Consider the following 27,782-nt stretch of genomic DNA (forward strand, 5'->3'; position numbering starts at 1 on the left):
ATCTACAGTATTTATAACTTCATTTCAGTATTTCTTATTTGACTATATATGTAAGGGTTTCAGTTCTCCTTGGCACTGGTTGTAACATCTTATTGCTTCCCTTATTAATTAATGGGTTAGACAAATCTTTGATATGTGTGTTCGTGTTATATCTGTATGAGTCATAATTGCAACTTTTTAAAAAATTATTATCCTTTAACAAGTATCAATTCTTAACAAATGTCAAAACAAAACAGGGTTTTCTTGAAAAACAATTCTGTTTCCTACCTTCATAAGTGTAACAAAACTATGATACTAAACAACAGTTATTTCAATTTTTAAAAAGTAAATCTCTGTGTATAATAAAAAGTAAAGTAGATCTTATTTATTGGAGGGAAATAATGTCATGCACTTTCCATCAGAAGTATAGTCAGAACTTCATTATACTAGCGATCACAGAATACAGCACAGGAGAAATAAGACAGATCAAAACTGGCCTCGGAAGTGATGCTAAGATATCTTGTTTCATAGAACTGAGCCCCTTTCCAGTTCAGATGGCATAGCTGGCAAAACCAGCCTCAACAGATTTGAAAAAGGCCTGCCTGCTCCACATGCTTCTCTTCCCGTCTGACACTCTTAGAGACTGTGAAACTGCCACTTGACACCTTGTGCTAGTTCACACTCCTCTGTGTGTTGCCTCCGGCCTTCACCAGCTAACTTCCTGGAATTGAGAGAACTGCTCTAAATGGCTCTTTAAAAAGTTTTAAAAACCATTAACTTCACTCTTCAGTTCTTTATAGCTTCTCAACCATTTAAGTCGACAATACTTGTCTGATGAATACATATTTAAATTGATAAATTTCTCTAACGATTAGGGGATTTTTAACCAGTATGGTAGGCTGCTTCTCAATTATTCATCAGGGAAATATATTTTAAATGGATTAACTTCTCTATAAAAAGTGTGACAAAGCAAGCTTTGAGCGTCTTTGATTTTGATAGTTTTAAATTATATATATTTTTAAATGAATGTTAATATTATGATTCTAAAAGCTAAAATTTCTGCAATGTGAAATTATTTTTATTCCTATCTGAGCTGTTAATGCCTTATATGTAAAGAACATGCAATTATTTTTTTTAACTGTCAGAACCATTTTGAGGATTAGGAAAAGTAGACTATTATAAAATATCTTATTTTTTATTTAGTCAAAAAGACAAATCCTATTTTGGAAAAAATAGATTAAAAAATAGAAAGTGTAGTATTTTAGCTTTACTTGTAGAGACCATATCGTCTCCTTAGTTTTGATTTAGGTCTAAAAAGAATTGTCTAACATCATGTGGTTCCGATTCTGTCTAATACGACTAAATTAAAAAAAAGAAACAGAGACTTTGATCTGCAAAGAGTTGCTCAAACTTTAGCAAGAAATGTTAAATATGTTAAAAATGTAAACACTATGGTTTGTTTGAGTTTTAGTGTGCAGTAAATAAAAGCAAATGTTTGCTAGCTCAGTTTCAACTTCAATGCTTCTAACATTTATAAATACTGTTTTTTACTGTTTACTGATTCTACTAACATAAAGAAAGAGGGCAAAAGTGGAATAAGGACACAGGTGAGAAAAACCAAAAACCATCATTTTATGGCTCACATTCTTAACATGTCCTAAATGGAGAAGGATTTGAATATATATTTCCTCAGGACCAAGTAGATTAATGTCTGTGAAATTAACTCAATAAGTTAATACTTCATTAATTAAGATCATACTTATAGTTTTACTATAAAGGATGTTTTTTAAACGAATGCTGTTGGTTTACAAAAGAGCTAAAATCTAAATATCACCAATATTAGATAAAAATACTATGTGATACAGAACCCCTGAAAAACGACAAGCTTAAGGGCAGTTCGCACATACTTGTAAATTCAAACTGTACGTCAGTAATGAGTCTCATAAGCTAGAGAGAATTTATACCCCAATCAACCAAAAATATTCTTCTTGAGAGTAAAGGAATAAACAAAACCCATAGATTTATTAATAAACGTTTTCTCTTTACCGATATTATACAGAATTGGGGAATTTCCGTGATGTTACTCTCTAGAAATAACATTGAAAAGAACACGTTAGGGCAGTGCTTCCCACTTCAGGGTGTTTATGAAGCCGGTGAGGATCTTGTTAGGATGTAGATTTTGATTTTGGGGTCTGGTGTGATTTTGCATTTCTCACAAGCCCCCAGGTGATGCTGGAAGTCGCTAGTCAGAGGACCACACCGAGGAGCCATGCCTTGCCAGCACCTCCAATGAAAAGGTGCAAATTCTCAACCTTCTTATTACATTAAGCATTTACAACTGCATAAAACATGTAGATTTAGATTGCACATTCATAATGATGGGGAAAATAAGGATCTTTTTCTTGGATAAGAACTACAAAATTAGAATAAGACATTTTCAAAGTTCTATCATCTGTATGCAGTCCATTTCCTGTACCAGCAGGTCAATGTTCCCCTTCCTCCACAGTGCTAGACCTCTACAGGACACATTCCAAGGGGCATCAGAAGCCCTTCTTGTGGAGGTGGTCCACCACCCCCAGTCTCACGACCAAGTGGAGAATGCTGAGCCAAGAGCTGGAGGCACGACAGAATCCTAAAGGAAGTTCTATTGGTGTACACGTTGAAAATAGTGTCGGCCTCTCCTTGGCAACGTTAATTGCTTTCACGTATTCTACTCAATTTCCGCATTAAATTCATTAAGTTGAAATTTAAAGGTGGTGCTCTCGTCCTCCAATTTTTTGCCCCATATAGGTTTATTTTTCTAACCTGAACTCATAAAATCTACCCAGTTATGTCCTTTTCTTCCTTTCGTTATCCCTTCTCCATGTGCCTTTGGCAAAACTCCACCACACCCCAACAAGCATGCAAACAAGAGACGTTAGAGACTTACTGGGTGCTAGACACTCTGATTTTCCTCTCTAAGTGACATTTGGAAGCGAGTGTGAGCTTAAGTATGGGTACACTGTTCTAAAAATGTATGGACTACATAGTGCATTCAGTAGGCCTCTCAAAACGGTTTTTGAACGGATTCATGCAATGCAAGAATAAAACATTAGAGAAACAGATTCTGTCTTGCTGAGAAGCAATATTCAAACTAAATATTTGGTTCTTCTATGTCGTCACCAACTTTTTCCCAGTCGCCTTCATCTGCAATAGATTCAGATGGCTAATTTAGTGACCACTGTGGTTTGGCTTCAGGTCAAGTTTTATGGATTCTATCCACTGGTTTATCTGAAGGTTCCCAAAGACCATTTGCAGACAGCCCAAAGACACATCCTGCGACAGAGCGTGCCCTTGGATATCTCCAAAATAAATCCAGAAGTCTAAACGATTTTTCAACAAAAATCTACCACTTGTTTTAATTGTTAAGACAGCACTATGCCTAATGGCTTGCACAAATAATGTCCTTGATGAGCATTTGTCACATGAATGAACGCCAATTTGGTAGAGATTGTTCTTTCGATAAGAGCAATGATCATGCCTTATTATTTTGTGCATGGCCAATAGAAAACATGTGTTTCTCATTTATTAATATCAACAAATGTTCGTGAGTGAAAATATATGATGGCACCAGGTTTATGCAATTTTACCTACATTTTTGGGATGATTTAATTCTTATACAGTATCTCTCTACCAGTGAGGAACAAAACCATTTGATAACATATTATGTATTCTCTTGTTTTTGTGGGTATCAGCAGTGAACAGGTATAGACTGGAAACCCTAAAGGCTGATGGAGAAAGCTCGAGTAAGTGCTCCATCCTATATGACAGGTTGATTTCAGACTATGTTCCAAGGCCACCTTCAAACTCACTTCTTCCATGTAGTTTTTCAATGGCTGTCCTCCACTCGAGGCTTCTCCCTAGAGGCAAAGAGGAAGAGAGGTTGGAAAGGTCAGAAGAAGGAGAGAGAAAGAACCATAGAAGATGGGTCAGGGAGAGTAGTGAAAACTGGGAGCAAGACCAAATCGCTACTATTCCCCCACTCTCTCAGCTAATACTTGTAGGATTATCAGTTTGGCAACTTCTTATTTTGAAAGAGATATTTTTTCAAGGCAACAATGTATCTTTTGAGTGGGTTTTAGGTCACAGAAACAAATAACCACTTCAAGTAACTAACTAAATCCTAGGACAGAAAGCTAAATGAGTAATATAAAATTTTCTGTTACTAATTTTATAAATATGTTGCTAAAATTAGATTAAGAAAAAAAGTCACTAATTCTGTATTCTATAAATCTGTATGAAGATTTAACATGTAGACAAAAGTATTTTATGGAAAGGGTACAGGTCATTAACCTGCCCTTTTCCAAATGTTTATGTCCAGTCTTTCTCATCTTACTTGTAGATTATTAGTGAATTCTCCATTATTTTTGCCTTTTACTAGCACTTCATTGGGTGCTAGTAATTACTAAGATTTAAATCATTGAAATTTAAAACATGAAATTAAACATATATCTCAAATTCATCTAAACATTGGTGGTCAACATTGTCAAACAACTTGTTAGTTTAGATAAATTATATTTTTATACTACATGGCCAGAGACATTTGGAAATAAATTCTGAGATATCATGAAATGATAAATTTTAGGAGAACATATGTGTTTAAAAGATAACTAAATAAGTATGAATAAAGCTTACACTGGTTTGTAACTTTTTAAGGATCCTCTTTTTTTAACTTTTTCACTACAACTTGAGGGCAAGACAGCCTCAGGCCAAGCTGATACACCAAGAAATTGAAGCCAGGAGGGGCTGAGGGAAGCGTTCAGGGTCAAGGAGCCAGGAAAAGCATTGCCGGGACTGGCTTCAATTGTGATGCTCTTCTACAGTGCTGAAATGAAAATTTTAAAACCTAAAAACTTGGGGCCAGCAGTGGCATATTGGTTAAGTTCACAAGCTCCTCTTCAGTGGCCCAGGGTTCACGGGTTCAGATCCCAGGCAGAGACCTACACACCGCTCATCAAGCCATGCTGTGGCAGCATCCCACATATAAAATGGAGGAAGACTGGCAAAGATGTGAGCTTGGGGACAATCTTCCTCACCAAAAAATAAAAAAAATAAATAAAATAAAGAATTAAATTTACTTAAAAAAAATTGTGATGTATACTCCAAACTACTTTGAGGAGCTTAAAAAAATGTATGTTCACTTCAAAACAAAAATTAAGCTGGGAATAAAGTGCTGGTATTCCTAAAAGCTTAGAAATCACAGATGTGGTAATATTTTTCCCCAAATCATGGTTTCCACAAGCAAAAAATGAATACACTGTAGTTTAAATGTTTCCAAATGCTTCCAGGCTTGTGGGATTTTCAATGGATAAGATAGTGAAAGAGATAGAATAGTTATATTTAGTTAAGCTAAAACATAAACTATTAGGAAAAATTAAACCCATATAAATCCCCTAAACTGTGAGGAATTTAATTCAAAGCATACAGAGAAGGCTGGAAACTTTCTTCAGATAAACTGTTTTTTATAACTGAACTTGCTATCCTATCTCCCCTCATTTGGACAGTGAGTCTAGAAGGAATGCCGTGGGCTCTTCCAGTTTGGTCTTTTGTATGGCAGAACTCATCCCACGCATGCTAATAATCCCTTCCGCTTTGCCTGGGTTGCTAGAGATCAGAGGAAGAAGTGGCAAACTGCTTGTTGTGACATGTCTGCTTCCTGGAGGAGCCAGCATCCGAGGCCTGCCTGGCTGGCCTCTGCACATCTGAGGGCTAACAGGGAGAGGCTGCAGAGCAGTCCCTGGGTGCTCACCAAAGACTGTTCTGTTCCCTTAGAGGTGGGTGCAATGGTTTTCCCAATTTGTCTGGACATTTGCAGTCTTACGCTAAGACCTGGTGATGATTAAGGGCTTTCTTGGTGGTTGGCTATAACTAAAGCATTATGTGCTCTACTAAGGTTTCTTGACAGGCTCACTTCTTCCCACAGTGCCAGGTCCTTTTCAATATCTACACCATAGAAAATGAGAAACCCACACAACACCATTTGTCTCAAAGGCCTCACAGATTGGAGTCTGGCTGTAACTGCTATTCATAAATCACTGACATGGGTGGCACTGATGAATGAGGAGCAAGAAGTAAAGACTGGGAGGAAAACACAGAGGAAACGAGCACTTTGCAGAGACGGTTACAAATGTGGCACAGGGCCAAGTGGACAAAGCAGAGAACAAGACGTCAGGATCTCTGAGTCTTAGGGTCAGAAGAGATGGTCCGAATCAAGAGGCTTGATTCAAGATGTCTGTCTCAGGTTCCCCATTTCCAGTATGGTACACAGAGATACTGACCTTCTCTCCTTCCCCTGCTGGGGGCGCTAATGAAATAAAGTCCCTTCCAAAGTATAAAGCTATGGACTTCAGTTGTCCTTCTCTTAGTTTTAAAGACTTGGCATTTTAAATATCAAGCCATTCTAACAGCATAATATTTTGGTAATCACCTGGAAACAAATCAAAAATACTCAAATGTAACTTCCCTCGAAAAACAAAGAGAAGAAAGGGGACACAAGGGAGGTGAACGGGGCCTGTGACAGAGGGGAAGGGCAGAATACATGGAAACTACGCCTTAAGGAAAAAAAAAGGAAGAAAAGGTATTTCCTGAAATGTGGTTTCACTTATCATGCATCTTAATGTAACCACAGTTGAGATAAAAATGTTTTGAATACGAATTACAAAATATATCATAAACTCGGAGAAAGAAAACAAAGAGGTTGACATGATGACTGAATGACATATGACATGGGATCATGGCTGTTAGAGATGAAGGCTCTTGTCTCTCCTCTACTTCATTCCAGTTAAGAAAATTTCTCAGTGAGAAGACTGTCCTAGAGACAGAGCCAGGACTAGACCCACACTCTCCTGAATCCACTGCCGTTTTTCACTATACTATTCTTTTGTCTCAATCAGTAAGTACTTTTTATTCATCTCTTACTAACCCTTAGACAAAATGCACACAGAATTGCACTTGCATGTAGAGTACATTTATTCATAAACGTGAATAAAACCTCTGGTATTAATTTCCTTCACAGAAAGTTCCATGAGAACCCTACTTCCACCAAAATGATCTTTCTTCCCACCTTTTTTCACATGAAACTAAACAACAATCCTACACACAGAGCACCTCTTAAGAAGTACCTGACGTATTTAGAACCCATAGAAGAATGAGAGCTTGATAGGAATGGCCAGGCTATTTCTGAACCCAAGCGACCCATAAAATGTTACCCATTATTTATTCCTCAAGCATTTATTAAGCACCTATTGTGTGCCACACACTGTGCTAGGTGTGGGAACAAAGAAGTGAACAAGAATTAACCCCTAGCATAAAAAGTTTACCATGAGAAAACAGATATACAAGTTATTACAATACAAAGAAAGGTTACTTGACGTGGGTAAGCCCAAGATTCTATGGGAAAAAATAGGAGGAAAAGGCACCTAGTCTTTCATTTATTTAACAAGCATCAATTGAGAACTCCCATGTGCTCGGAACTGTTGTAGCCACTGGATACATGTGATAAAGAAGACAGGGTGGAGGGAGTATAACTTGAGGAAATTATTTTTAAGTTTAGTTCTAAAGACTCAGTCAATTAGCTAAAGGAAGGAGCTGAATAAGGAGGAAGACTCGTGCTATGCAAAACAAAGATTTTGCTGAAGGACCCAGACACGACAGAGCAAATATATGAAACCACAGTATTACAATGAAGGGCACCAATTAAACAATGCACTGAAATGTGTACTGTATTTTTATATAGAGAGATATAAACATCATGTGTCACTTCCTAATTTTATACTATAATTTCCTAGGATATAACTGCCAATATGATGGCTATATATGGTGCTTTCTAATTGCATTATTACACAGAGCTACTGAATTTGTGACAGATGATAGAGAGATTTAATTTCAGCTTTCCAAACTCTGGCAAACTCGATAGGCAGCAACTACTAGTGATGTCCAAGAAACAGGCTGTGATAAATTACCAACTAGTGGAAAACTGGGTGCAATATTTTAGAAACTCAGAAATTTTCAGAAAGCTCAGAAGTCTTTCAAACCATTCATTTAGTCAATCAATTAATACTTTTGATGTTTTCAGACTTACATATAGAAATAGATGCTGTTTCTGTTTAATCAGCCACATTGTCTCTTCATCTTGTTAAAATTTTTTCCTGAAAACTTGCCCACAATCTTATAAACAAATACAGCACCAGTGCAGACCTGAAAATGACACCTTTGTCCAGCAGAGAAGATGCTCAACTGCTTCAGCACTGTAAGGGCTAAAAAGACAGTGGCACTTGAAGATAAGATGTCATGACTCACTTTGCCTCTAAGTTCCACTTTGCTGCAGGTCGTATCTGTACCAGGAATCTGCAACCAAAGGCGTGATCAGAAGCCAAATTTGTCCCCTCAGAAGGGGTGAATAATACTCAATCCCTAAGCATATAACCAGTTTCTAAAGTAAAATTAAAACAATTTACATTATTCTTCCAATTTTTCATATTAAGCTAAATAATTCATTAGTGGTAATGCTCTGATCTTAGAGACTTACTTTAAAAGAATAAAAAAGGGTAGGAGCAATTATGAGACTAACAACTATTACTAATAATGTCAAATTTTAAATAATTTAAAGTCTTTTAGTATTCCTTGTTATTTTCTGAAAAGTGACTATTTTTTGGTCAAAAAATAGTTGCCAAAAAAAAAAAACCATTTTTATTCTTTCCTTTCCTTCAATCCCATGTGAAAAAGGGGGAGGGCAAACCCAGTAAGGACAAGCTGCCTGTTTGGGAGAGTGGTGACTTTCATCAGTGGATGTTGGACAAGAGAAAGGACAGTGTGAGAGGGTGGGGCTGTAAGAATGGATGGCTAGTGTTAATGATTTTTAATTGCATTGACTTAAAGAACAGGCTGAGATATATCTTACTGGTCAATTGACTTTAGAAAAATCTATTTGGCCTTGAACTACTCATTACATTAGTCATGTGCGTCTTCTCTATCTGTTGATAAATTTATCATATCAACGACTGATACGGTTTCACAGTTATCATGTACAAAAAGTAATATTCATTCCTTCTTTCTAAAATGATTTAATGAGCCAACTCAGCAAATTATCAGCCTAAGATCTTGGAGAGTCACAACTTTTATTCAAAATAAAAACTGTTTTTATTAATTGTTGCTTCCCAAGTCCTGGTACAGGGTCTGGAAATATAGAAGAAAGGTAAATGCTTGAAGAATGAATGAATGAACAAACAATCTGTAGATCTTAGCTAGCTCTAGATCGTCACAGAGTCCATACAAATCACACAGTTTATAAATAGTGGGATAAAAGAGTTAAGTCACTTCTATAAATCACTGAGTAGATATTATTACTGAATGTTTGTGCAATAAGCCCACTGAAGAAATTGCTATGTATTAATAAGTATATTTTTATTGTTTTTTGGTAATCTAGTGCTATGGATGATTATTTTCATGATACTGAAATATGGAAATATTCAGAAAGGGTCTTTTAAAAAATACAATGATATATAGAATTCAGTAAAGAGTTAGAAGGTTTTTTTTTTTTTAATTTGAGAAAGACTAAAATAGAAGGAACACAAGAAGAAACAAAGACAACAGATAATTCCTTAAGAGAAACAGAAGATGAATAAGAAGGAAGGTTTTAAAATCAAAAAGAAATTAATAAAGAGACTTTTTAAAAAGAATTTTAGAGAAAGTGAAAAATATTGAAGACAGGCAGAGAAGGTGAAACATATGGATAATAGGAGTCCCTAAGCAGGAAAACAAAACCAAGAGAAGAGAATAACACAAAAAGTTATAATTCAAGAAAATTTTCCTAAAATAATAAAAAACAAGAAATTACGTATTACAATGAATACTTGACAATGGTGAGTCAAAATGACTACCACAAGACATATTCTAGCAAATTTACTGTATTTTAAAGAAAAAGAAAAGTCCTTTGGCCAACCAGAAAAACAAATCACATGACTTATAAAAGGAAAATATTTCATCATCAGACTTTAACAGCAGAGACTTATGCCAGTAGAAAAATGATGTAATATATTTCAAAACCTGAAGAAAAGAAAAACGTAAGCCCAGCAATCTAGTAGAGAACAAGCTTCAGAAAACGAAAATGCCAATATCTAAGAATTGATGGTGAGCATTAACTATAGAGTTACCTGTGCTAAGACCACGTGACCATTGAAAAGGAGAGAATATATCACGCAACGGCCACATGCTTTGACAACACAGATTGTGTACAACTATTAAATAATTGGGAGAGAATAGGGAAAGCATACGCAATTTTTTTTTTGTTTTCAGTATTCGTATTGGTAGATGGATTGGAATTTTTATCCTGAGACTACTGTGTGTAATATGGAATAAAACAAATGAGTTATTATGGAATATTCCAATTTCAGTATTACCTTTATCATTGAGAACCAGAATTGTTGGTATGAAAATAAGGAGGTAAAAAACGAGGTTGAATGAAAGTCTTGGTATTCTCTAGTTTGAATTGAAAGTGTCAATGTGAACTGTCTACTGAAAGGGGCTAAAAATAACGACCAACTCAGTAACAATGAGCATCCTTAGTAGCCAGATTGTGGGCTTGAAATACCATTTCTCATTAAAAGAATCTAGAGCTTTTCAAAAAATACAGTTGATTCCGTGTTTGGGGCAAGATGTGTATAAAATGAGCCTGGAACATCTTGTACTATCCAATAGCAAGGAAGCTATCAGGGACTACCAGAGGCGGGATGAAATGATTCAAAAACACACTTGAAGAAGCTGTCATGAGGGGCCAGCCCAGTGGCACAGCGGTTAAGTGCGCACGTTCCACTTCGGCAGGCCGGGGGTTTGCCGGTTCGGATCCTGGCTGTGGACATGGTACCGCTTGGCACGCCATGCTGTAGTAGGCATCCCACATATAAAATAGAGGAAGACAGGCACGGATGTTAGCTCAGGGCCAGTCTTCCTCAGCAAAAAGAGGAGGATTGGAAGCAGGTGTTAGCTCAGGGCTAATCTTCCTCAAAAAAAAAAAGAAGCTCTCATGAGCCAGAGACAGGACAATTTGAGCTTTAGTGATAATAATTGTCATGGGTTGAAATCTATCAAATAAGTTTAAAGAAAGAATTTGTTATCTTCAGAAGATAATAAGGAACCTATTGATTATCTTGAAAACTAGTAAATAAAGAAAAGAAACCAAGCTTGTATTCTCCCTTTCCTGTGAGAACTATATTACTGGCTAACCAAATAGTAAACAAGGGAAAGGCTCTCTTAACAACAGTGTTCCAACTAATAAATACAGAAAAAATGATGAGTTAGAATATCACCACTTTGCAACCACCACTGAGTAAGTAGATATTAACATTAAGGATCAATGGCTGCTAAGATGATAAAATGACCAGATACTATGTAGCTCTCTAGTCATGCCAAAGAGGAGCTTTATCCAGTTTATGGATAATTTTCAGGAAAATATAGAGGACTGAAGAACATGTTGAGTTGCATCAAGAATATGAAGTTAGCAAAATCCAGACTGTGGAAAACTCTACAGTTCAAATGGCCAGGGTTCTTTAACAGTTAAATTGTAAGAAAATGCAAGAAGTGGAAGAGGAACCTATAGATTAAAAGAGACTTAAAGACATACCTGATTGTTAAAAGTTGGCACGGTTAACAATAGTGTCAAGGGATGCATATTGGGATGATAAAGCTACTTTTACTAGGCAAAGAGTTGATTATTACAAAAGTTATCATCATTTTTATTGGCAGAGGTTGCAAGTGGGACTGATGGGATTTCTCAGTTGTCCACTAAAGCTCTATTTCTTGACCTGGGTAGTGTTCTCACTATAATAAGTAATTAAGCCAAATATTTGATTTGAATGATTTTCTATATTTATATTTTATTTTGCAATTAAAAGATATTTTAAAATAAGCAGATAGCTATTTCTAATATTAAACAATATTTTTACAGGCATAATTATAAAGTCCAAGTGAAACTCTTAAAAAAATTAGAATGAAATATTATAATCTCTATTTATTGTTGGTTATGTCTCCATGTAATCTCTCATTGATCCAAACCTTTTGGTCTAGGTAAAGAGGTAATTATTGGTTATATATCTAGAAAAGTAGTTAAAGGACACTCTTACTGTTCTGATTTAATCTTGAGCGAATCTAATTATAACACTCACCTCATAAAAATCAGTTGGCAACTTTGATTTTTACCATTTGAAATAATTAAGCCTTTAAATTATCTTCCATTAAGCTTTTAAAGAAATCAATAGATGTCACTTTGGAATCTGGAAAGTACCTGTATAAATTCTCCAAGGTCAGTGAAATATGAGTGCCAGCCTCATAACTTAAATCAAACATACAATGCATTCTTTTAAAATTAAATTAACCTGTGTCTTTGCAAAACGGCTAAATGGCTAAGGTGAGCAACTTCCTGAACTGTGACTCAGATGGGAGCACGCAGGAAAACCGAAACCAATGCTCACAAAATACCCAGATTGTTATGTCTCTCCTGTCCTCAGTCCATGTTTACTTAATTTTAAAAATGACTGATTTTTCAGAGAAGTAACAATACCAGGCATTTCTCTACACTGAAGGAAACATATTTCCCTAACAGATGCATAGACACAAATAATTTTTTCTTTGCTTCTTTTAACATATGTCTCTGATTTTTTAATTTGACAACAAAAAAGATTACTTTTACATTTCAGACACCTTTGCATCATTATTTAATACACATTAAAAGGCTATAGAATAATTTAAACTTTGTAAGAAAAATTCTAGTTCACTGACTTGTAAATGTCAATAAATGCAGGCAATATGAAGCAGAAATACTTTTAAATTCAAAAGTGTATTTTAATCCTTAACACATTTGAAGTGGGATAATTTTTTAATTTCTAATTGGTTCCACAAGTGGTCCAAAGAGAATGCTCTCTGCAGAATTAAAGTTCAAACCAAATAAACAAAAGGCATGAATCAACATTATCTAACCTGTTGCAAACTTGGTAGCTGATGCCCTAAGCAGGGTCACCAGGGGAGTTGGCTTGGTTGGGTGAAATGTGTAGACATGTAATCAATTATCCAAGAAAAAGAGGCGACCTCCAAATAAATAAGAGAAGTGACTTGGAGGGGAAGATAAGGGGTCTTATTCAAAATGTCATAATTATTAACTCTGAAGTTTTACCCATTGTCTTTCGGATAATTTGGAAAGGTAATTCCCACTAGAGGGTCTGGACTCGCCACCCGTGTTTATGTACAGTATTTCTTCGGCTTAACATGCGCTGGTCACTGGACTAAGACTTGGCCTTAACTCTATGTACTGCCAGAAGGTGGCAAAAGGTAGTGACGTCCTAGAGAGGCAGGGGTACAGGTTTTGGGGTCAAACACATATGGGTTCATACTCCAGTTCTGCCACTTAATACTCATGTGCATCCGGCAAGTTCCATGACTTCACTAGGTCTCAAGTTTTTCATCTGTAAATGGTGATAACACCATGAGCCTCACAGGTCATTGTGAGGATTAAGTGAAATAATGTCTGTAAAGCATGGAAGACAAAAATAAAATCCTGTCTCTCATCATTATTAATCAGGATAATAAGTATTAATACTAGTATTAGGAGGTTTTTAGTGAATGAAAGACAGAGAAAATCAACCTGCTATTACGTAAGGAAGGAAAATTAGAGATATGCTTAATTCTTTAAGAATATAGCTGGGAAGAGGACCTGACTGTGGGGAAATCAGATGCTATTTTTTAATTTGTCTATTCATATTTTTGTGTCACTTTCATGAAAAGAATCTTGCCTTTTCAACGACAGGTAATTATTGAATGGCTTCATATACGAATAAGTTTTCAGCAGTAAATCCAAGAGTAAACGGAAGGTGGACTGATGGTGAGTTTAAGGAGACTTCGAATAGCCTGGGACATCAGAACTAGAAAGAAGCAAATGACACAAGCCAAGAGAAATTAATTGTTAAGAAAAGGGAGTAAGACTTTGTTCCTGCCCATCTTGCCTTCTTCATCTCAAGACCTTCCCCAATATTCCAGTCATACTAACAACCTCCACATCCCCCAACAGTCTGTGTCTCTGTCTCTTTGTCTTTCTCTTTTCCCCTTCCATCTGTCCTTCCTTCCCTCCTCAACCCATTCTTTTGTGCACTCCATGCCCCCTTCATAACGTCACTTAGTAAGATTCTACTCTTGACAAGTCTAAGTTCAGTCCCACTTGTTCCAGGAAGACTTCCCTGACCTACAGGTTTGTGTTGCACCCACCTGCCCCACCATGTGTTCCCAGGACTCCCTACAATTAGAGAATTTGCCACACTGACTGCTTTGACCTGAAGTAGTCTCTACCCCTTTGTCAGCTCCACAGATCCACCCTTAACATTTGCGGGGCCTGAAGCAAAAGGTCAAGAAGAGGTCCACATTGCCAATAAGCTATTACATAAAGTATATTCTGACTTTTATTCAGACTTTGTAGGCCAGCTTCAAATTCAGAATTCTTGAATTCTGCATTTCAGTTCTGCACTATAACTTGGCAGAAAATGGAGAGCAGGAAGGCAGCACCGACCCCAACCCCATATCCTTGCCCTTCTTTCCCCCACCATCCCCCACTGCACCACAAGAGGCTTTGTGAGTGCGTGTGTGCATATCCCTGCCTGCATCTCCCAGCTCACGTACACCCTCCAAAAACAGCTGCCTCTTTCCCACTCCTCAGGCCTAGAATTGAGCTCTAGGGAAGAGCGGACTAGGGAAAGAGGCCCACGTATGTCCAGGAAGCAGATTTGGGATCATTTGGGCAAGAGATTCCAGGATCCTGGTACCTAGTACATGACCAGGCTCTAGGGGGATATGTCCCCTTGACCACAGGGACACCTCATCCCATGCAGAGGGGCAGAGCCTTGGGTTGATCTAAGCTCTCTGACAGCAGGCACGTCTGTCTCTTTACCAACTGTAGTACTTAGCACAGGGTTTGGCATCTAAGAGTCACTCCAAAATGTTCATTGAATGAATGAGGATTATTACAAAAGGCACAAATTTCTAACTTAAGGTGCTGAATAACCAAAACATACTAGAAGATGTGGTTAAAAACCAAAAGGAAGATTTTGTGTAAAAGTTCTGAATATTTTAGAAATACAGAGTCAGGGAAATTCTAGTGGCAAGAGATAGGGAGAAAGGTCCTATTTTAGATCTATTTAGGTTCCAAAGAAAATATAGTCTAAATATGAACTAGAGAAAGATATTTTAAAAATTGACTATGTTTGCAGTGAGTTGGATAATGGCCCCCAAAGATAGATGAAGAAAAATAAACTAGAGATAGACTATAAGAATAACAATAAAGGTGTGAGATCCAATGAAATTGTCTATCAAAAGAGACCTTCAGTCCCCCGTTCTAAAATGGTCTTAAAATGGTCTATCTGAGGAAAGATCAAGGGCAAAGGGTCTCTCTAGGACAGGCAGAGTGTTTTGCACTGTGATTATCAGAGAAGCTGAATAAATCTTAAAAAGCAAATAAAGTAGGAAAGGATGTGTTTACAGTAAGGCATCCTTGTAATCACACTCACCTCACTACAGGGAATACTACACTCCTTCAGCCTAGCCTCATGTTTTTGTAAACTATGAAGTGATACCAGAGTTTAGATGGATCACTCAACACCCAACAACCTTATGAACCACAATTCAAATGCTTCATTAAATCTAAGAGAGGGCACAGAGTCTGGAGCCCATGATGGTGTTCCAAGTCTCTTTGAGGCACTACAGTTTTTCCTTTGTGGTCTAAAACCCTTGCCCCTTTGGGGACTAGAGCCCCATGATGTTCTATAGGAAGAAATTTCTCTGGTAATCCTTATTCCAAAGAGTGAATTTAATGTGTCTTGCAGAACAAAGCTTATTTTGGGGCCCTAAAAAGGGCCAAACCACATCATAGAGAGTAAGAAGATAGCTTCCATTCTCATGAAGGTATGCCCATCTTTAGAACCAAGTTCAAAGCAAACATCATTTGAAGACTTACTGAACATGACCAAACACTGAGGTTTATTACAATGTTTTTGCATGTGTTTGCATTTTGTGAAAACAGCTAGGATCAGAAGCAGAGGAGCCAAAACGATTCCCTGCCAGGTCTGGGAAGCTAAAAGCCAGACATTTCAAGAGAAAAAATAATTCTTATAACATGTGTAGCCTAATTTTACACACTCTCAATGTTAATTGAGATAAACACTTGAAATCCTGGATCCTTTTTGACAATGAACTTCAGAGCCAAACTATTTAGTCCTGTCTCAAACCCAGAGCAATATTGCAAGTTAGCAGTTAAATGTAACTTATCTTATGGTCACTGCCAGCTAGTTAAACATATCAATTTAATGAAGCCAAGTCATGAAAAGGCAGCTCCAATATTTTTAAAGATCACAAGTCTCCTGGGAAACGGTTCTCTTTACTCTTGTAGAATGCCCTTTGAAGCCCAGAGACAACACAAATCAAGCTAATCAAGGCACCTGCCAACCAGAGTTTTGCCTTAGAACATTGGGAGACTCGTTAATCACTCATTTGGCTGAGCACCAGACTCAGGGCTGACTGCCGCATACAATCATGCAACCAAGGAGGTGAGTGGAGGCAAATGTTGGCCACTTTTGCAGAGGAGAAAGAGCTTTGAGAGCTAGCGAGAAAAAACAATGCACAACAATAAATTTTCAAATTTTTCAAGACACTGAAACTAATCCAATGAAATTAATTGTAAAATACTCTAATATGCTTGAAAAAAATCACATAAATACAGAATTACAGAAACATAGCCAGATAGTCATTCTTATAAAAAAAGAGGAAAACATTCGGTAATCACAACGTTAGTGTGTACCAGCAGTGCAGTGAAAGCTACTGAAAAAGCAATTTCAGTAACAAGCGACATTAATAAAGCATAATAAACTCCTCTATGTTGCTAGTAGTTGAATTGTACATTGCTGATCAGGTTAGCGTATTGTAGTTAGGTTTGGTCCATTGGAAGCAGAGGTGATTAAAATGGAGGGAGGTCTAAAAAGAAGGTCATATAAGGATGACCGAAAAAGTTGTTCAATTTTCATCAGAAGGACAGAAGACTCAAAGAGTGATTGAGATATTTAACTGGAAACATAAAAGATGGAAAGGAAATTAGAGTTCTTTCTTGTTCAGAGAGCACAATTAGGGCATACTGATGAAAGTCTCATGGAAACAGACTTTCTCTCAAAATGAGGCAGCACTGTCCTAGAGCAGTAATAAAATATGGGTGGGATCAGGAAGTTTCAGGAAAAAGCTGTTTGCCTGAAATCTTTGGGGCAAGATCAGACAGTGGGCTATAGAAGGAGTTCCTCACTGGAGAAGAAGTTGCCTTATATTCTTTTTACACTGAACTTCTGTTAAATTTCCTTCTCTTATGAAAACTGATCTCTTCCTAAAGTTCTACTGACTGTAACTGAGGGGAAAGAATTAGATTGACTTTTGCTTCCAACAATTATAACCCTGCTGTATTTAAGTCAGGACAAAGAGTTGGAAAAGTCTTCAATAGTTAGCTTTGCTTTTGACTCTGTTGTCTGGATAAAGGAAAGGAAAATGGCCTTTATCTAGTAGCTGCTATAGACGAGCACATGTATCTCTGTACTCAATTCTCACAATATTCCTGTGAAATAAGTCTCTTTATTTTACAGATGAAGAAACTAAGACTAAGAAAACTCTAAAGTAGCAGTGGGTCTTGAATGCTATGGTCTTGAAGCCTGTGATATTTCTAGAAGACAGAGAAAGAAATCAACCATTGCAATAGTTAAGTTGAATGCTTCAACTGCTCCACCTTCTCCTGGAAGCCAGCTTTGATCACTCTCCAGCCTGCAGGCTATATCAGATGCCTTCCCGTCCCATGTGCATGCTGTGTACACATCTGCTGTCAGAGCATTTCTGTGTTCTCACAAACATCTGTTCATTCAACTGCCCTTCTCATAATATTGTAAGCTCTGTTCTCACAAACATCTGTTCATTCAACTGCCCTTCTCATAATATTGTAAGCTCTTTAATGGCAAGGAATAATCGTCTTATTTCCAGATTCTCAGTACCTCCTAGAGTGCTTTAGAATAGAAGATGCTCAATAAATGTTCGTTGAATGAATGAATGCACCAAGCCTAGAAGGTCAGCATAGCATATTGATTCAATGCTGTACTAAATCACAAGAATAGTCTTACCTGTCAGTCCTCTCAAAATCTTACGTAAGAATTCAACAGGTATAAAACAAATGTGCATTTATAAGCATCTTAGTCCATTAGGGCTGCTATAACAAAATACCATAGACTGAATAATTTATAAACAACAGAAATTTGTTTTTCAGAGTTCTAGAGGCTGGAAGTCCAAGACCAGGGTGCCAACATGGTTGGGTGAGGACCTTCTTCTGGGTCACATACTGCTAGTTGTCTTTACATGGTTGAATGGGCAAGAAAGCTGTCTTGGGTCTCTTTTATAAGGGCACTAATCCCATTCATGAGGGCTCCGCCTTCATAACTTAATCACTTCCCAAAGGCACTACCTCCTAACACCATCACATTGGGTATTATTTCACACATGAATTTTGGAGAGGACACACATTCAGACCATAGCAACAAGATAACCTGAAACACATTCAGAAAAATCAAAGATAAGTTTCTTTGCATTTTCCACCAGTAGTCAAATAAAATACCACTAATTGACTTCCACAAGTATATGTCTATTCAATAGATCCATGCATACCAGTAAGGTGCTTATGCACATTAAGTAATTCTTTCACAGCCAAGGAGTCTTTTAAGAGTTTAATGTTGGGGGAACTTTCACTTTTGGCAACTGGTTATTGAAATCCCACACTGTGGGGAAATAAACAATACAGGGTAATAGGGCATTGTGGAGCAAAAAAAAAAAAATTCAAAATTGCATTTTTCTAATTTTTACTCCTTCCAGAAAAAGGAAAGCTAGATCCTCCATAGTCATTTTCATCTGAATGATGGTGAAGTCTACTCTTGTGTGGTTAATAGATGTTAACTTTAAATTAGACTAGTAATTTAATATTTTTTCTCGCTTAAGTAAAATGGATGTGTGTATAATGGGTAAAAAAAAAATGTGAGTTTGGTTGTACATATGCAAATACGTTAGAATGGTTTAGAAGAGTATAGACTCTGTATATACGTATCTGTGTATATGTATGTGTGTCAACACAGAATTTTTTTAATAGTGCTTCTTTCAAAAGCTCTGGCTCTCTTCTTGGAAATGCAAATAGTTGAAGCTAAAATAACTAGTTTTACTTTTATCATTATTGTATAGAATGACAGCAAGTTCAGAGCTGTGCCAACGTTGCTAAGAACAGCCACAGGAAAAGTAAATTGCAGTCTGATATCCTTCACTGTGGAGTTTAGAACAACTTCCAACCTTTGAGGAAAGTCACAACTATTTGGTAAGGAAGCCTACCTATTAAATATAATCCACTACTTAAATAGGTGAGCCTAAAAGAACAATCAAAGAAAACAAGCCTAAGAATAATTTGCATGCTCTACATCATATCTGCTTGGGGTGAAAAGAAGTGCAGCTCTGAAAGGCCCCGGGTTCCCACGCAGACAGCAAGCCGCCACAGTCCCTTATAACTCTTCTTGCCTGAACTGGGAATAAAGTTAGCAGACTTGAAAAGCTCAATTAAAGACGAATAGTTCTTAATAACGATGCTATACTCCCTGGTTTCTCAGAGCTAATGTAAACGCGTTCATATATCACTCGTTTCATGAGAGGATATTCCAGCTTGATAGTCCCAGCCAAGTCAACTGCTGACTAAGAAGGATGGTTTGAACTCAGCTTCATGAAAGAGCCATCCTGTGTTACTGTCCTGACTCTAGTTTAGCTTGGGAATTTGCTGTTGTAATACAAAAGGGTGTAGCTACCAAAAACCACTGAGCCAAAAGGAAGAAAAAAAAACAAGACCAGATTTGGGCAAGGGGAAGGGTAGAAAGAAACTCAGTTTTACTGTTTTTATAAAAGAGAAAGAATTTAAAACCAAAAATGGGCAGCCTTGCCTTTGTGACTCTCCCTACTGCCATCACAGCGCACATCCTAGGCCGGGCCCAGGGCTCATCACTTCCCAATCTCAGCAAACAGACTGGGACCCCAGAAGGAGGAAGGCTGAGCCTCCACACGATGTGTTCCCAGTGCTAGGGGAGTGCTTGGTACCCTCAGGTGTGCTGTAAATATCTGCGGACTGACTGACTGTTCTCTGCCGGACCTTTGCAATCCAAGAATCCAGGACAATCCGGAGCAACAGTGAACAAATCCAACAGCTACCCATTTTAGCACTTTACATAAAAATGATCTCAGTTCATCCTTCCTGCAATCATAGAAAGTTGGTTTGATGAGTGACAACACTGAGTTCCAAGAGACCATATTACTTGCCCCGTATCTTAGAGCTAAAAACCACTAAGACAAGATTTGATCTTGGGTCTGTAGAACTCCAAAGTCCATGTTCTAGCCACTGTACATTGTCTTTACTTCTTAGAACAGATAGAAGATTTGACTTGGCCTAAATTCAAATTTTGGAAAAGCTCTGCACATATTGAGCATAATATTCAGTGCAGGCAATATTTTTATTTTTAACCTTACAAACTTGTTAAAGGGAGCTGGTTAACAAGCATGCCTGCCCCACCGCCTCCAGAACATAACAGTGGGTAATGCGGAAGGACACAGAAGTCAGAGAAATTTCCTATTGACAGTACAGGGTTTGATCTTCACTTTAAAAGTTGGCTTGAAGGATTTTGATCATAAGAAGAGTCAGAAATAAATAATGAATAACGCAAAAGTTTCGTCTTTTATCAGTAGCACAGCAAGACTTTAAAATGGAATCAAGCTTATTTCCACTCTAACAATCACATTTAGACTCTGAAATGCAAGTTCACTGATAAGATGCCTTTTTTTTCACGTGATGGAGGAAGAATTGTTCCAACTCATGAATAGTACACTTGGCACGCATCTCATCATCCTACGTGTAAATCATCTATAAAGCCTTCTGTCAACTGTGTTTAACTAAATAAGGGTTCTCTTTCATCTATAGAGAGGAACATCCATATGTGAAGACTCCAGATTTTCACAGAGAAACAAGCTAGTCCTGTTCAAAATCATATCAATCAACACCATTTAAGTTATTCAAGATTTTGATCAGGATATTTATTTATGGAGAGGATTTTTGGAGTGTTGTAATGTGCAGATTCACCGCCATGCTAATCCTGTTTAGATTAACATCCTTTAATATCCTTCCAGTTAATACATCAGTGAGCATAAAAAATGAACAAAAGACAAAAAAATACAGGATACTTAACTAAGATGTTATTTAAATTTTCTTACTTTTAAAAATTATTTTTTCATTAAGCATAGATAATTTTTCTTCATCCTTAAAGACTCAATTTAGAATCAAAATTGTCCTCCCACCCACCCCTCACCTCAGCATTGCACACCTCCACTCGACAGAATGCCCAAGCATAGGTGCCCAACAAATATTTGGGGATATTGACATGAATGTTGATATGAGTATATGAATGACAATGAATTAATGAGTTAGTGTCAATTACAATTTTTTAAGAAGAAAACTAACAGTGCATTTCCTACATTTATCATGAATAGTAGGTCAGAAATTTAGTAGAATTATGCTTTTCAAAATAGAATAAATTGGTTCCTAACTGAATTAATTCTGTATAAGTGATCTATAGCATCAGAGTACTTCTATCTCTTTCCAGCCACAAATGTAAGGAAAATAAAGTCCCCCAGCCACCTCATTCCTTCAGTCTAGCACACACTCTGTGTCAGGGGACTGTACTCAATTCAGGGGACATCTGATGGTATAATAGAAAATTCAGGGCAGCTGGCGGCTCTCACATGCACTGTCTGTCCACATTGGGGACAGTCACTCTTACTTTTAAGTTACAAATGCACCTGTGCGTGCAGTGATTTCTTACAATGCCAAGGATGTATTTCCCCTTGGGTATCCAGATGGCTTGGGCAACTGTGGGTGGTTGGACATCCAGAGAGAGTAGCAGTCTATTAGAACTAAGAGTGTAGGCTCTGGAGGCAAGCAGACCTGAATCAAAGCCGGCTCTGCTACCCCAGCTTTGTAATCTTTCAAGATTACTGAGCCTCCTGCCAGCAGTCTCAACAGCTGTGAAACTGGCATAACAACGCCTATGGCATATGAAGATGTTATAAGATAATACCTGTGAAGAACACAGCACAGTGACCAGCAAATAACACATTTTCAATATGTAAAGACAACTCTCATTACGATGCTGGCTTATTACCCTATCACGGCTGTAACTGACACTGCCATTATGCCAGTTCCTTCTGTTGGAGTCCATACGGAGTTACAGAAGATTTTCAGAGTCAGGAAGACTCTCAACAGGAGACCTCACTAATCTGGGATACAACTTTCTCTTGACAGTGAAATCACGACAGTTCTTCCAGAGTTGAACTGGGGCCAGTGACCCTGAGTGAACCTGTTATCTTCTAGAAATATCCCTTATACAGGCCTGGTGAGAAATATTTACTGCAAGTTGGAAGGACGACGTCCAGACTGATGTGAATATTTGTAATGACATAGCACACATTATTTCGTCAGAGAAAGCAAGCAAAAAAATGCAGTCCAGTCGTGCTATGGAATTTTCAGTTTTATGGGTCCAGGAATTTCCTACAAGGCTAAATATTTCTAAGATTTTGAATACAGAAAAATATTTTAACTTACTATTTATTAACTAAAGGTTAAGTAGTCATTTAAAAAATATTCCAGGGGCTGGCCTGGTGGCCTAATGGTTAAGTTTGCATGTTCCGCTTCAGCGGCCTGAGGTTCACAGGTTTGGATCCCAGGCACGGATCTAGCACCGCTCATCAAGCCATGCTGTGGTGGTGTCCCACATAAAAAAAAATAACAGAGGAAGACTGGCACAGATGTTAGCTCAATGACAATATTCCTCAAGCAAAAAAGAGGAAGATTGACAACAGATGTTAGCTCAGGGCCAATCTTCCTCACCAAAAAAAAAAAAAAAAAAAAAATCAAACTAAAAAGTATATAAAGTAAAAAATGTTCCAATGTGTCTATCTTATAGCTGGCCCAATTACATAGATATATTTAGTGTAGTTGCCCTGAGAAATCTGTGTTACCTTGGCTTTCAAGTAAAAGCAGACATTTTATGTAAACATTTCTAAGTGTACTGTCTCCATGATTGGTAGACAATGATGTTCACATTTCCTTAAAAGTTTCAAAAGTAGAATTTCAAAGGTTGCGTCTATTAGAATTGTCTTTGCATTTCTGTCTTCTTAAAAATCCCAGTTCTCCATGCAAACAGTACGTCTTCAGTTAAGTCAGGCATTAATTCACTGTGAGCAGGAGAGCCGGAGCGATTCTTTTCCAGGCTCTAGGTTTATTCAAGTCCCAGGGTAATTTGAGTGGGTTAAGTTTACTTAATGTCTTCTTTGGCCTCAAGGGTCCAACCTTCACCTGCTGTTTAACATTCCTTTCCAGATTCTTAAAAGCCCTGTTTACATCAAAAAGGAATTTTACTCCTTAATACAAAGTAATCATGAAAGAGCATACTTTTCAACTTCACTCCTGGTAGCAGGTTTTGGCTTCTTTTCCCCACTTTGAACTAAGGTAGCAATTTAACAGAGCTTTAGAAAAAAACGTAAAAGTAACGCTTTCAGGATATACTTTTCCGTTATTAGTTTACAGCATGATTGATTAGTTTGGTTTTTCCCGTAGCATAATGTGATCCATGTAGCTCTCTATTTTTTAATCTGTTTAACCAAATTACTCCTGGCATTTTTTTAAGTGATTTTTTTTTTCTTAGTTAACACATGCACAGAATTGCTTGAAAGAACATGATAACCAAATGCTGGACATCAACACCAGAAACGGGCACTTGCACAGAATGTGGGTGCTCATCCTCAGAGCTTCCTGCTCTGACTACAGCATAACCTGAGCTCTCCAGCAGCCACAGAAAGGGCTTGGCACCCCTGACTGTGACTCTGTTCCTCCCCAGGAACAGAACACACACCAAGAAATGTCACGTAGGGGCCACGCATGACAGATCAAGTTCTTAGTCAATTTCAACAATATGGAGGATGTTATTCACACATCAGAATCCTCTTTATCATGGTAGAAACCACATTCCTAGAAAAAAAAAGGGGGGGCGAGAAGGTTTTGAAAGTATAATATGTAGGGCAGGGCCTCTCCGAGTCATATGTAAACTGCATCCTCAAATTTCTAAAGGATGGTCATACAAATGCACCTGAGGCTCCTAGTTTTCTGTCTTCCTTATGCTCTTACTTTGCAAGAGATAGAAAGATACTACGTCATCTCATGAAACAAATGATCAAAAATGACTTCTGCGGCACAAGGACCAAGTTCAATTCCCCCTTGAAATCTTATCTGACTCTTCCAACCTATGGACAGCTCTCCTGTTCTAAACTGACATTATGTACACGGTCTGTATCACACAATTTACTTCACATATTCCATCTTGATGCATTTAGATAACCTTCCTAAGATAACCAGAATGTCTTCAGGGCTAAAACGATTTCACTTTCCACTTGTCTTCCATCAGGCTTTATGCAATGAGTGTGGTGGGAGGGGCCATATTAATAACTTAATTAAAAAATCTCAGTTGATTAACAAAGCAGGGTGCGTGTTCAGTGTATTAAATTTTTATATTCATTGTTCACAGGCACATTTGTATGATCCAAGGGTGCTCATTTTTTACAAAATTGTAATCACTCACTTTATCTAAGAGAACGTGTTTTCGATATTCCAGTGCTATGACCATAAAATATGTTACTTGTCATTTTCTTTTAAGCATTCCTTCAAGAGCAAGATAATGTACAACAGTACAGAGCTTCACAAGATACTGTCTATCATTTTAAAAAATCAACGTTCTCTGGTGGATTGGTAGGAAATTAGATCCATACTATTCTCAAAAAAACTACCTACAAATTTATGGGGAATTTCCTGATATTAAAAAAAAAGACAACCCACAATTCAACAGCTAACTAAAGAAAAATGCTGGTCTAAACATACCACATGATGTTAAAATTAAGGAACATCTTCCAACTCAACCAGTCTGTCTTTGATCCATAGAGTATGGCATCTCACTCATATTTTATGTAAGAATGGGAGAAAATTTCCCCACTTTAATTAAATTTGGAAAATCCTAATCACACATTAAATACACAACTCTGTGGAAGTCTCTCTAAGGATACAAACTCCGGGGAGGCAGGCCCTGGAGCCCCAGCTGTGCATCCACAATAAAGTTTGTCACTGATACCCTAAAAAAGGGACTTTTCAGTTTTTCTAGTATCATTTTCTATAATTCTCACCTGGATTCTTTATATCAGTGGTGTGCTGGTAAAAGTTTAACAACTAGTTCTCCAGGGGAAAAATTAGGGCTCTTATTATGCGGCATTTGATCTTTTCTATGGTGTGAATATTCCCACAGGCTGATTTCAAGCTACCAGTGCGATGTACTTGAACACAGAGTTGGGAAAAGATGGCACTACCGGCTCCAGGGAGCCAGCGTGAGCCATCGTGAGCCAGCTCTAGCGCACCGCTCAAAATGCTACTTCTAACCATCTGGGCAAAGGAAGAGAACGTCCTCGGTGATAAGGAATGGACTTACTGGTATAAGTCTTGCCAGGGAAATAGAAAGCTTTCAAGGAGTTTATAGAATTCCAAGGGAGAGAAATTCAATTGAATGAGATATCAACACAGTCTGTGGAAGGTAAAGGGAACAAATTTCGATCACTCGAAATAAGGAAGAGCTCTCTAACAAGTTTAACGGAGATAGATTCTTCATTTTGAGGTTGTAGTTCCCTGTAACCTGGAGAAACTGAGGAGAGGTTAGAATACTACTTAACACAGATGTTTGAGAAGGGAACCACTGCTAGAGTTCTCCACGTACTTTGAGCTATGAAGCTGGGACAATTAAATTAAAACAAAGATCCTTAACCCTTTCTTCCTGTGATTTGAAGGAAGATCATGGTATCGTGGGTATACATTTGAATTTATACAAGAGATTTTGAGAAATTATTTGTAACACAACTATTTTTTTAAAAAATTCACAGATATAAATATTTTATACTTTTAAAAATTTCAATCCAATATAAGTTTTACTAATACTTTCAGGAAGTAATGTCATAATAAAATAATTCATACATGTCTTCTAACCCCTGTATTCTATCTATTCAAGCTTGGAGATGTTTTTTGTTTGTTTGTTTCTTTTAGTATAGCCAAATATTTCTCAAAGTAATTTCATATTTTTCTAACAACTATTGGTAAGTCATTATGTCAAATAAATCCTAACTCACGGTTCAGGAGGCTGACTGTAATTCAAACTTCTAAGCCCTCAATACAATGTGGAGTGTGAGAGTTTTAACTTTCTATTGAGACCCTGTGTACAACCACTTCACACAATCGACATTTTACCATTAAGGCTCACCAAGGATTCAGTCCTCTAGCCTTTGCGATGTTTTCAAACGCAGGAGTAAGCTAGTCCACTTGGTCCTTAAAATGATCTAACAATAATAATCCTTTTCTGAACTTTGTTGCTGTCCTGGCAGTCAACTCTAATCCCTCCATCCAATATTAGGACATGGTTCTACTTGAAATGCTATGTAATTGAAATTATAAGCTCTGTGTTCTTGCTGGAAGTAAGCCAGAATATTTGAAATCAGCTTATAGTAAGCATAAACTGAGCTAGGAACTGTCATGGTACAATATGGGAAAAATTATGGTCATTGTTCCAGTTTACCCAGGGGTCCACTAGCATTAAACACACTGTGAATTTCCTAAAACACTGAAGTTTCCAATAATACTGTCCCTTTCCAAATCCTTCTGCCTTCTCCAATAATAATGCTTTACTTTGCTTACTTTTGTGCATGGCGTCTTCCAGCTAGTACATGCTCAAATCCTTTCAGAAGAACAAAATATAGTATAAAATCCATAGGGTTTAGATAAAAGAGAATGTCTTTTGACTCTCAGTTCCAGCATATACTAACTCTGTGACTATGGACACATTAACCTCTTAGAGCTTCTATTTCCTAATCTTGAAAATTGGGGATAAGAAGACCTGCCTAGTTGGAATACTATGAAAATTAGACGTAGTGTCTGCAAAGCCCTCAGAACAATGTATGGACATAGTAGACACTGAATTAGTGAGTGATAACGATAATAAGGATGATTAATTGATTCTAAGAAAGGATAATTTCCCTGGCCATCCTGACTCTCCACGACATTGTGCTAATCTACTCTATTTATGTAGATTTTAGATCTTTTAGAAAAATTTTAGAACTTTTCTATTCTGCTTATTTCATGTAAATGAAATCATACAATATGTGACTTTTTGTGTCTGGCTTCTTTCACTTAGCATAACATTTTCAATGTTCCTCCATGTTGCAGCCTATTTCAGAACTTTGCTTTTTATGGCTGAATAATATTCCATTGTATAGATATACTACATTTTGTTTTTACATTCATTAATTGAAGACATTGGGTCATTTCCACCTTTGGGCTATTATGAATAGTGCTGCTATGAACAGCCATAAAGAAGTGTTTCACTGAGCACCTGTTTTCCATTACTTGGAGTATATATCTAGCAGTGGAATTTCTGGGCCATGTGGTAATTCTGTGTTTTACTGGTTTAATTCTGTGCCCTTAAAAACTACGAAGGGGAAATTTTAAAAGCTAAATATACATTTACCATATCACCCAGCAATTCCACTCTTAGGAATCTCCCACA

General features: G+C 37.3%; 1 protein-coding gene across 1 annotated transcript in view; it reads right to left on the reverse strand.

Annotated features, from left to right (window-relative positions):
• The window catches only part of C9H8orf34 (chromosome 9 C8orf34 homolog), a 370,388-nt gene that overhangs the window by 37,141 nt on the left and 305,465 nt on the right, over nt 1-27,782 (reverse strand). Inside the window, 1 exon segment of the mRNA XM_023648496.2 lies at nt 3,831-3,878. Within this exon segment, the coding sequence (XP_023504264.2) occupies nt 3,831-3,878 (48 nt within the window).

Source organism: Equus caballus, chromosome 9 (assembly GCF_041296265.1).
Source record: "Equus caballus isolate H_3958 breed thoroughbred chromosome 9, TB-T2T, whole genome shotgun sequence".
Taxonomy (NCBI): Eukaryota; Metazoa; Chordata; class Mammalia; order Perissodactyla; family Equidae; genus Equus; species Equus caballus.